Consider the following 12,122-nt stretch of genomic DNA (forward strand, 5'->3'; position numbering starts at 1 on the left):
ACTACGGGTGCACAATGGATGTGTAGTCCACCTAAGTGCCTTGAGAAGCACAGAATGTTCTGAACTCTTCCGAGTCGGAGTTTGAGCCATTGTCTGTGATGATGTTATGCGGAACTCCATATCAAAAATCAGCTCTCTTATGAAACTGATGGTTGTGCTTGAATCTAAGTTCTTGATTGGTCTGGCTTCAATCCACTTGGTGAACTTGTCGACTGCCACAAGCAGATGAGTGAAACCACTTCTGCCGGTCCTTAGCGGCCCAATCATGTCCAACCCCCACACAGCAAATGGCCAGACGAGTGGAATAGTCTTCAAGGCAGATGCGGGCTTGTGAGACATGTTCGAGTAAAACTGGCAACCTTCACACTACTCAACGATCTCTTTTGCGACTTCGTTGGCCCGTGGCCAATACAATCCTGCTCGGTATGCTTAGGCCACGATGGTTCGAGAGGACACATCGTGACCAGAGGTCGCCGAGTGGATCTCATCCAATATCAGTCGACCCTCTTCTAGAGAGATACATTGCTGAGCCACGCCAGTAACACTTTCTCTGTAGAGCTGTCCGCCTATCACTATGAAGGCTTTGGACCTGCGGACGATCTGACGTGCTTCAACTTCATCTTCTGGAAGCCCCTGCCTGAGCAGATATGTAATATACGGCACAGTCCAGTCGGGGGTGATTACCAGAATCTCCATAACTAGATCGATAACTGTTGGCACTTCGACTTCAGTTGGATTGGTAGGACTTATTGGCTGGGGAGGTTCTTTAGTAAATGGATCTTCTTGTACTGGCGAGGAATGGAGAAGCTCAAGGAACACATTGCTGGGGATAGGCTTCCGAGTGGAACCTATTTTTTCCAGGTCATCTGCTGCTTGGTTCTTGATTCGGGGAATGTGGTGGAGCTCCAATCCTTCAAACTTCTTTTGCAACTTCCTCACTGCATTGCAGTATGCGGTCATGGCGGGGTTCCTGACATCCCACTCCTTCATCACCTGATTAACCACCAAATCCGAGTCGCCGTAGACCATCAGGCGACGGACGCCGAGTGAGATGGCCACACGCAACCCGTAGAGAAGTGCTTCGTACTCAGCTTCATTATGGAGGAATCGAAGTGAATCTGGAGGACATAACTGAGTTTATCGCCTCTTGGGGACACCAGGACCACTCCAGCAGCAGAACCATTTAACATCTTTGATCCATCAAAGAACATGGTCCAGTGTTCCCAGTGAACTTCAGTCGGCTGCTGTTGCTCAATCCACTTGGCCAAGAAATCCGCTATTGCTTGAGACTTGATTGCCTTTTTTGCTTCGAACTTCATATCCAGAGGAAGAAGTTCAATTGCCCACTTAGCCGCTCGGCCTATTGCATCTCGATTGCTCAAGATTTCAGACAATGGAACGTCGCTGACGACTGAAACCGAGTGGTCTTGGAAATAATGTGCAACTTTCTTCGCAGTCAAATAAATTCCATAGACAAGCTTCTGGTAATGCGGATACCTTTGCTTGGATGGAGTCAAGACTTCAGAGATGTAATACACTAGGCGTTGAACTTTATAGGCCTTGCCTTCTTCCTCTCGCTCCACTGTGAGTATTGTGCTGACAACTTGACCAGTGGCTGCAATATATAACAGTAGAGGCTCTTTGCTGATCGGAGTAGCAAGCACCGGCTGGGTGGAAAGCAGGGCTTTGAGCTCCACAAATGCTTCTTCAGCTTCAGGAGTCCAATCGAATGTATCAGACTTTTTCATCAGTCAGTAAAGAGGCAATGCCTTTTCATCGAGACGAGAAATGACTTAATGCAGCAAGACAACCTGTCGTGGACTTAACACGGCAGATGCCCTAGCGAAAGGACTTATGTGTGGAGCCATTGCAGCTAGGTTAGCTTGAAGGGGTTAAATGGGACAAAGGACACAGAGAGTTTACCCAGGTTCAGCCCCTCTCCACGAGGTAAAAGCCTACTCCTGCTTTAGGTTGTATTGCTTGGGTTTCGATTACCAGGGAGCGAATACACTTGACCTAGTTCTCGATGAGTTGTTTCTTGAGTAAACCTGCCACCGGGTCACCCCATTATATACAGGTTGATGCCCGGCGGCTTACAGAGTCCCGGTCGGCTCATATAAATGTGTCTGGCTCGGTATCTAACTAAGCTTGCCTTACAATACAATTTAAACATATAGCGGCTCACACCCATGGGCCTGAAGTCATCCCCGGGTCTTGGGCCTTCAGTAAGCTCGCCTTCTTCATATATTCTTGGGCCTCTTCACCTTAAGCTGCCAGTAGCATGACCCGGCCCCTCCTGGGCAGGCCATACCTAGTAGTTATATCCCCAACATTAGGCCCCAGGTTGATTTGAACTTGTTCACATCATTCCTCAACACTTTTCTTTAGCAGAATCTTCCATCGTCAACTTTCATGAACTTGTTATAACCCGCCATGACGTCAGCTCACAGAACCACAGTAACCCGCCATGACATCAGGCACATTACCTTTGCACAAACCCAAAATATCTCAACAGATTCTTTTAATGAACCTCCGAAAATCAAGGCGCCCTCATAGCCACATAATCATTTTTTTGGCCTCCTCGATTCCCGCACATGCCATCTATCCACTGCCTTATAAATAGGGATGGGGGTCCTTCTTTTGATTTTTACCCTGCCCCCTCGTTTTCGTCTTCCTCCTTGCGACGCCCTAGCAAGCCCGAGCTCTGCTGCTGTCGTCTCCGTCCAACGTCCTCAACTCCAGCCATCACATCGACCAGATCGAACCAAAGCACTGTGACACACCTCCGATGTTCATTAGCGTCAGTAAGTATTCTCCTTTCCCGTAGCAGATATGCATTAGGGTTTTCACCATTCCTCGGTGTTCTTCATTGTTCCCTATTTTCTCCTCTAGATCGTATAGTTTGATCTGAATATGGTACCAAACCTGTGCGGTAGCAGTTTAGCATCCCCTTTCAATCAAAGAAAATCCTCCCTCTGTACAAAAATCTCATCTGAGCATACGAGTTCTTCTAGTGCCACCACCTTAGGTTTAAAATTTATTTGCATTTTCTGAACTGCTGTAGATCCAAAATTATATCACCAATATGTGGAATTTGTTTGTCCATCACTTAGCAAATCCTCACTTATAGATCTAAAATATGGCAACTGTTCAGGCGGCTTAAATGATAAACCATAACCCGCCATATACCATTAGTCCCCTTTTAAGCCGCCAGTATATATCTGCATAACTCGGCGTTATCTTCCGGTTTAACATGCTGGCTCTCCTTCTGCTTATGAATTGTCTTTGTATAATGCACTTTACCTTTTAATCACTGGCCAGCTTAGCAGCACAATCCTTAACCCGACAATATTTTCCTTTGTAGTCAAAATGTCTAAAGCCAAAACCGTCACCTCATGCAACTGGGTCGTCTCCCGGTTTACAGAAGAAACATTGAACGAGTATGTCCAAATGGGCGTCTTAGCCAAAAAAAGATTTCATCCATTGGAGGGTCCCAGGCACGGAAACCCCTGCTAAGCCCAAGGAAGGTGAAGTAATTGTTTTTACTGATCATCTGCTCCGAGGTTTTACCCCACCCGGCTCAAAATTCTTGCGTGATGTGCTGCACTTTTTCAAGCTCCATCCTCAAGATATCGGGCCCAATTCCATTTCAAACATCTGCAACTTTCAAGTGTTTTGCGAAGTATACCTTCAATAGGAGCCCACTGTAGAACTGTTCAGAGAATTTTATTATTTAAACCGGCAGACTGAATTCACATATGGGCCCAGCCTAGAATTAGGTGGTATTTCAATTCAGAGGCGGAAAGAAGCCACCTTCCCCGCTGCCAAGCTGCCCAGTCATCCTAAGGACTGGATCCAGACTTGGTTTTACTGCCAAGATACTTATCCAGAAGGGGAAAATCCTCTTCCGGGTTACCATGAAAACCGGCTTAGTAATAGGCACCCTCTTCCGGAAGGGATTAGCACACAAGAACGGGCCAAATATATGCCCATCTTTTCAAAGATCAGAGCCTTAATGGCGAACGGTTTGACTGGAATCGACCTAGTCCGATGCTGGGTCGCCTAGAGAATTTTGCCCTTAAGCCGTCGCTACAATTTAATGTGTGAGTATACTGGCAATGTCAAAGACCCTGAACGCCACTATCAGATAGAACTAAATGATGAAGATATCAATGATATGACCAAGACTCTGCTGAACGAGAGCTTGGAAGATTGCAGCAAGACAGGCTTAAGTCCTTTTTGTACCCTTAACAAACCTCTAGCTGTAAGTATTTGAGACAATTTCCGGTTTACTCAGTTATTCACTTAAAACTGCCTTCTTATAGTCATTTTAACTTCCGCATGCCGATTCTCCTTTCCGGAATAAGAAGTTGCAAGATAAGCCGACCAAGAAGACCTGGACAAAGAATAAGGCTCCTAAAAAGCCTGCCAAGAAGAAGACCAACCCCTCCAAGTTATTTAACTTGGATGATGATGAGTCGGAGGTAGAACTTGACTCCCTTGGCTCATTTTTTGTACATATTATTAACAATGAGCACTATCAGGATGACGCGGAAGGTAGCCACGCAGATGGTGAAGAGGTAACTATCCTTTCCTCTGACTTAGAACCTTTGCCAAGACAGAAAGTTCGTCAAGCAAGCCAGAAAGTAAGGTTTTCTCACCCTTTAGCTTACTTGGATCCCAACTTTATTTAGAAGAAGCAGCAGCATGAAGCTCGCCGCACAACCCTGAACAACGGCGGTGGGATTCTCTCCTCCGGCTTACCCAACACGCCGGCTCCTCGCAAGCGCCGTCCAGAGGTTTCACAGATTTTCGACTTTGCTTTTCCCAAGGCGGGTCTTTTTCGACGGCCTCTTAACCCTTCTGATACAAACTATCAGGGAACCTCTCACTCTTCATCTGGTGATTCCACTGGGACTTAGGTTCCTCTATTCAAGAATGTTCCTGGGTGAGAACACTTAGGCCTGCTTGCTTTAACACCTTACTCAATTGGCGTACTAATCACATCATGTGTTTTACTTTCAGTGCTATGACCAAACCCAGCAAGAAGCTGAAGGTTAATAAACCGGCCGAAGATCCGAATGTTGCTGACCCGGAGAAGTAGACAATGTCTGAGTCTTTGTATTAAACTTCTGAAATAGCCATGGATGATCCACCGCCAGAGGAGCAACATGCCACCATGGACTCCATGAACGTTGATCTGGAGAATGCTAAGCCGCCCAGCCCGCTCAGCCGGCTCAAGAAACTGAAGATGTAATAGTTACTAGGACAGCTTATATAGCTCCAGGCAACCCCACCGTCTTATCAAAGCACAACGCCAAAGAAGAAGTTTCAGCTGTTGATAAGGGCAAGTGGAAACTGGACTTGGAAAGTTACGCCCAGTTCAATGCTCGGGAGATTCACTCCGGTTATCTAAACCACCTTCACACCAGCCTTGACTTTGAAGCCGGCCTGGTCAACCTCATGAAGGAGCATTTTGAGGTAAGCACTACAATCTTCTCCATATAAGTAAATCTCTGCCAGCTGCCAAGTCTACTGGATATGTTAGAATTTAATATGTTGTAGACTTTAGATAGCCTCTGTAAGGTTACATTTATGTCATCGCATGTTGTAGTTGCGGAATCAAAACGAGTAGCCCCCAAAGGCCGGCTTAAGCTGCATAGCTGAAACCGGGACTTGAAATTGTAGTTCTTAACTTCGCAGATTGTCGGGTGGTAGGTGCGACATATGCCAATGGGTGGTTTATCATAGTGGGTGCCAGTAAGACGTCACCGGTGCCGGGAAACGGGATGAGGTGAAGACATGCACGCTGGCGAATCCTACCCAGGTTCGGGGCTCTCCGAGGAGATAACACCCCTAGTCCTGCTCTGCGGGGTCTCCGCATGATCACTAGATCAGAAAGAGTAGCTACAAATGCTCCTAGAGCTGTTGGGATCAAGGGAGAAGAAGAGCAAGGCTAGCTCTCACTTCCCTTTCTCTATGGTGTGTGTGTAACTCTAAGAAGCCAACCCTTTGCATGGGTGTCCCGGGGGGTTTATATAGGCCTACCCCCCGGGGGTACAATTGTAATCCGGCTGGGCGCTGGTCCCAGCCGTTAGTGTCTACGCTCGCCGGCTTCTCCGCCGGCCGTTGGGGCCCGCCGACTGGTGGGTCCCGCCAGCTGCCGGCCTCTTAGTCGACAGGCCGGCCCCACCGCCTAGGATCTTGTTGGAGGCTGCTTACTGTAGCCTCGCCCCTGATGACGAGGGCTCCATCGAGGTAAGCGTGGCCACAGTGTGCCGCCTCGAGGGCTCTCACTGTAGCCTTACCTTGTCTTGTCTCCTTAATGTGGCACATGCTTCGAGGGAGGGGGTAGCCGGCTTCTGGGAGCCGGCTACGCCCTTGGCCGAATGGGGGAGGCCGGGCCGCCTTCGCGCCTTTCTCTGGCTGAAGGGGCCCGCCGCCCGCGGGCCGTACTGGCGTCTGTCGTGGGTGACGTTGAGGCCAGCATGGCTACAGTGCCGAGCCAGACGGGAGATGGCCGTCCCGTACGGCATCCTATGGCCATGCCTGCCTCGGGCTTCGGGGGTAGTGGGCCGCACTATGGCCACACCCCGTCTTGTCACCGTTATGTGGGTGTAGTTTTGGTGGTTGCGGTCTTGGCCGGCTTCTTGGAGTCGGCGTTCTTCGTGGCCGGCTCGGGGAAGTCGGCATCCTTTATGGCCGGCTTCCTAGAGTCGGCCACCCCGTGGTTATCCTGGGGGGAGGTTGCTGAGGCTGGGTCGCCTTCCGAGAGTCGGCTTCAGAGGTAGCCGGCCAGAGAAGGCGGCACAACGCTTGAAATGCTTGAAGGCCCAAATGACCTGATAATTTTCTGAAGAGCCAGGGGCAGTTGGTTAGGCTACCCGTGGCTATTTACTCTGACAGTAGTCCCCGAAGCTGATTGGGCTTCGAGGTTGGGTAGGAGTCGAGAAGCTCGATCAACTTCCTATCTTGACAAGCCGGCAGCTGGGAGCCAGCTTTGGTTAGGTGCGCCGTCTTGGCCAAAAAAAATTGAGTCGGAGGGCAGGAGCTCGCCAGCGCGTGCACCGGGCCGCGGGCCGGCCACTCGCCGCCTGCGAACCACGTGGCCTCTCTTGGCCAAAAAGCCTGCCAGACCACGCGCGCGACGGGACGTCGCCGCAGGGCGGGGGCCCGCCACGCCCACGCCCGGGCCCAGGCGTGGATTCTCTGCAGCCCGAAACCGCCCACATGTCTCCCTGCAGCAGTTTCGGCACGCCTATAAGGCGTAATAACCGCGAGGCGTGGGGGCAGTGGGTGCAGTTAATCCCACGTCTCACCCCACGTCCGGCCTCCGCGACTTCACCTGGCGAAGCTATAAGTAGGGGGAGGGGGGAGAGCGGCAGGCTCTCGCACGCTCCTCCTCTTTCCACCATCTTCTTCCTCCTGCCCTTTCTTGCAACACCGCCTCGCCGCCGCGCTCTTCCACCACTCGTTCCTCCACCGCCGCGCTCGGTTTCACCATGCCTCCCGCCACGGAGCAGTACGGCGGGGATTGGGACGGCTCCAACGTCCACGAGGATCACGTCGAATTCCTCCGCAAGACGCGGCGGCTGCCCGGCGCGGACAAGGTGGAGGTCCGTCTCGCGCCGGCGAAGGAGAATACGCCGGAGCCGCGGGAGGGCGAGCGGGTGGTCTTCCGCTCGCATTTCTCGCGTGGCATCGGCCTCCCCATGAGCGCTTTTTTCCGCTCTTGGCTCGAGTTCTACCAGCTCCAGCCGCACCACCTCACCCCGAACGCGGTGGTGCTGCTGTCTGCCTTCGTCACCCTGTGCGAAGGCTACCTCGGCGTCCTCCCTACCCTCGAGCTTTGGGGGGAGTTCTTCCAGTCCAAGCTGGGCACGCGCATGCAGGGCGTGCCGGCTCAGACTGGCGCCTTCATCGCGATGCGGAGGGTGGCTGCCGACAACCCCTTCCCCGTCATCACGCTGATCCAGTCGGTGAAGTTATGGCAAAAGTCATACTTCTACGTGAAGAACGTCGCCCCGCATGGTGACTACGTCAATCTGCCGGCTTACGTAGCCGGCCCACCGGCGGGCAGGCGGCCCCAGTGGTCCTACCGGGCCGTGACGCTGACGCCGGCTGTATCCGCAGTCGTCGCCCGAGTGCGAGCTATGACCTAGTCGGAGGGCTTGTCGGGGCCCGACCTGCTGGCCGCCTTCGTCACGCGCCGGGTACTCCCGCTCTAGAGCCGCCCTCATCTGATTTGTCAGATGAGCGGCCAGCTCGATCCAAGCCGGATGTGTACCAAGGACATGCCGCACGACGAGGTGGCCTATATGGTGAACTACCTCGCGAACTGCAAACTCTCCGAAGAGTGGCAGTTCGGCAAGGAGCCATATAGCCGGGCCAATCCGCCGCCCACAGTATGTTCTCGTTCTCTCTTTCTCTTTTCTTAGTTTTGTCGCCAAGTTCCTCTGGCCGACTCTGACTAGTCGGCTTGTCTTCGACAGGGCCCTCTTCTTCGGCCTGCCGGCGGGTCGGACGCGGAGCGCCGATTCGTCCCGGATCGGACGGAGCACGATCTGGAGGACCCCGACTTGGGGGCGGCCGCTATGGACGATAACACCGAGCCGGGTGGTGGCCAAGCCGGCGGCGAAGCAGGCGGCTCCGGGCATGGAGTCACCTTCGACGACTGGCCGGACGACGACGAGGCCGAAGTCGTCCCACGCCGTTAGCCGGCATCTGGCCGCGGCGCGGGTTCCTCCGCTGCACCGCCTGCTCAGGGCGGCGGGCAAAAGCGTCGCGCCGCACAGGGTTTGTTCGGCAGTCGGACGAAGAAGCCCAGGGGCGGGGCGGCGGCGACCAGGCGGGAGGAGGCGGCCGCGAAGGCGGCACGCTTCCGCAAGACGGTGAAGCAACCGCAGACGGTGTCGGCGTAAGTTCAAACTCCTTCATGTACTCTTTTTTCTTTCTTTTCTCTGGTGGTTCCTGAATCCTTGTCTTTTTCTCGAAACAACCAGAGCTCCATTGTCGCTCGAGCGGGCGGCTGCCGCCTCCGTCGTTGGGTCGCCGAGGGGATCTGGGAGCACCACTCGCCGCGTGGACCCCCGTGCCGACCTTCAGGCGGTGACAGAACGGAACGCGCGGGAGGCGCGGGAGGAGCGGGAGGCGCGGGAGGCGGAGGCACGGAAGGCGGCCGCCGCCCAGGCGGCGCAGGAGGAGGATGCGGCGAAGGCGCGCGCCGACGCCGCAGCCAAGGCCCAAGCGAAGGCTGCTGCTGCGGCGATGGCGGAGGGGGCCTTGTTGGTCACCCCACTATGCGTCGCAGCGCCTGGGGCCCCGGAGCCCCCACCAGAAGAAACCGGCAGCGACCAGCCAGGGCTGGAGAGGGATGACGACGTCGTCATCCTGGAGAGGGCGCCGGTGCCGACCCCGCCGACCGGGGCGGCTCAAGGCGGCCGGCCTGATCTGCCGCCTGCGTAGTCGGCGGGGGGCGAGCCAGCCGCGAGGACTGAGCTGGCGGTCCGGATGCCGCCGAGTCGGCGCGCGGGGAAGGCCGCGTCAGAGCCGCAGCCGGCCGCGGGCTCTAGCTCGTCGGCCCGGGATGTGGAGGTGGCCAGCGCTACCTCTTCTTATCTCGCTTCTTCTTGATCTTGATTCCTTCCGTGGGGGCGCGTCAGCGCACCCATTGGGTGTAGTCCCCGAGTTCCGAGTCGGCTGCTGAGCAGGCGGCTTGGAACTTCTTAGTGGATTTGGCTTTGCTATTCTTGTTCTTACTCCGATCTTCTGCCTGTCTTGCAGGACTACCACAATCTTCGCGCGGCTGCCTTCAACTCCCAGGCTCGGGAGCTGACCCAGAAGACCGCCGACCTAACTGAGAGCCGGGGTAAGTGCTTTGTTCTTGATCTCACGTGGGGGCACGTCAGCGCACCCACTGGCTGTAGTCCCCGAGATTCGGGCCGACTGCTGAGCATTCGGGTCGGATCTTCCTTGACGACCTCCTCTTATTGTTTTTTCTTTTATTGCCATCACTACAGCGGCCAACGCCGGTCTGAGGGCACAGCTGGGAGAGTCTCAGACTGCCCTTCGTGCCAAGGAGGCCGAGCTTGCCGCCTTGGTGCAGGAACGCGACCGCCTAGCCAAGAAGTTGGCCGACCAGGAGGAGGGCCACAAGGCGGCTCTGAAGGCGGTGCATGACCACGAAGCCGCCCTCCAGGCCGAGTACGAGACAGAAGCGGCTGGCTGGGCTTAAGCGAGGCAGACTCTGATCACTGGCTATGGTCAGATCGAAGATCTGGTTGACGGTAAGCCGCCTACTTCTTCGTCCTTTCTTGCCGTCTGCCGCTTTTGGCTCGTTTTCTGACTTGGTGTTTTCTCTTCTTTCTCTTTATTTCTTGCACAGAGTACTTCCCTGGCTATTCTACCGCCGCCAACCAGATCATCGAGGCCCGCCACCAAGCGCGAAGGCTGGCTGGCTTCGAGATTGCCTCAAGTGCTGGCCGTTCGCTGGAGGAGCAGCTCTTGGCGATCCAGGCCCGTCTCCAGCCGGCTCACCGACTGCTCCGCCGGCTTCAGCGTGCCGGGGCGCAAGTATTGGCCGCCCTCTGGCCCGGCGTAGTGGTTCCCCGCACCCCCAGTCGGACTGCCGACTGGCTGGAGGTGGCGGTCGGTCGCTTCGAAGCCTGGAAGGCCTCGGCAGCTCGGTCCGGCACCAGGCGAGCGCTGGAGTTTGTCAAGGCCTGGTACCCCGGCCTGAGTCTGGACCAGCTGGCTACCAGGCGGCAGCAAGCCGACACGGAGCTGGAGCCGGCGCGGCCAGCTATCATCCGACGGGCTTCGGCGATCGCCGACTACACCGACACCAGCGTCTTCGCCCCTGAGGTAGATGACAACGGTGTCGCCCAGCCGGAGGAGTGGTTCGGGCTGAACCCGGCAGACGGTGAAGACTCGGCGGAGGAGATCGACTCCAGCAACGAGGGCGAGGAGGAGGAGGAGGGTGAAGACGCCGAGCCGGGTGGTGGAGCGGCCGACCGGCCTCAGCCTGACCGTGCCTCCAGCACCACATCACGCGCGGGTGCGTCGCCTGCCACCGGTGGTGACCAAGCCGAGACCCGCCAGCCGGCCACTCCTTCAGCCGGCGACGCCGTCTCCACCGACCAGCCTGGCTCCCGCACCGCGCCTTAGTCTAGCCTGCTATCTTTTGTTTTCCTGTCTTATCACTTTTGGAACAATATTCTGTTAAGTCTGCACAATTCCACCCACTGGGGGTGTATTCGAACTATGTCGATTGCCGGCCTGTTGGGGGCTTTATATGTATATATGACTTATGCATGCGTTTGGCTTTTCCTCGTACATTGCTTTTCATCCTTCTGCTGTTTCCTTTGCCGCCCTCCCTTGGTTGCCGCCTCCCCAGTCAGACAGTTGCTCTGCAATCTGTAGCTGGGGAAGTGCTTGGCCAATTGGGAGGGCAAGTACTCTAGGTTTGTTGGATTAGAGCTAAGTGTTTAGGAAGCCGGCCAGCCGGCTGTTCTGACAGCCGGCAAGCGTGGTTGGAGGCCGTCTTTTTGCTATATAAGTTCGTTAGTCCTTAGCCGTTTTTCGTGTGGGCATCCTTTCTGTCTTGTCTCTTGCTAGTCGGACAGTCGGTTCTTCGAGCTGTGACTTTCAACAAGAGGGGACTTGGGAGCCGGCACACTACTTGTCTGACTTCATGTAGAACTTTTAATATAGCTCAAGGCTGCCAGTCCCCGGGCCGACTAGTCGAACCCGGTGCCAGACAAGAAATCAAATGTAATAATACATTCATGGATATGACACTCGTCATTCATAGATAAATAAAGGCAGTCCCCGAGTACTGTTCGGGGGGCCTGTTGGTTCGTACTTTAATACAAAAGGGTAGCATGATACATACTGCTTTCAACTGTAAAATCTTCTCAGGAGGTTCGCGTTCCATGGTCGCTCCGACTCCTTGCCGGAGTCATCTCTCTTGCGTGCTCTTGGTTTTTGCGCGTCGATCAAGTAGTAGGAGTCGTTGCCTAGTGCCTTGCTGATGACGAAGGGGCCTTCCCAAGGGGCCGAGAGCTTGTGCTGGCCGGCTGTTCGCTGGATCAGCCGGAGTACAAGGTCGCCCTCTTGGAAGG

The 12,122-nt window shown here is 54.8% G+C and overlaps 1 protein-coding gene across 1 annotated transcript; it reads right to left on the reverse strand.

Annotated features, from left to right (window-relative positions):
* Positions 1 to 429: 429 nt before the first annotated feature.
* Positions 430 to 990, reverse strand: LOC109742554 (uncharacterized). Its single transcript, XM_020301653.1, has one exon. The coding sequence runs from the start codon at positions 988 to 990 to the stop codon at positions 430 to 432; it is 561 nt and encodes a 186-aa protein (XP_020157242.1).
* Positions 991 to 12,122: the final 11,132 nt, after the last annotated feature.

Source organism: Aegilops tauschii, chromosome 7 (genome assembly GCF_002575655.3).
Source record: "Aegilops tauschii subsp. strangulata cultivar AL8/78 chromosome 7, Aet v6.0, whole genome shotgun sequence".
NCBI classification, from domain to species: domain Eukaryota; kingdom Viridiplantae; phylum Streptophyta; class Magnoliopsida; order Poales; family Poaceae; genus Aegilops; species Aegilops tauschii.

What these genes read in the sequence shown, in the direction of transcription:
- LOC109742554 (XM_020301653.1), bottom strand. Translation starts at nt 990, where the DNA reads ATGAAGGAGTGGGATGTCAGGAACCCCGCCATGACCGCATACTGCAAT.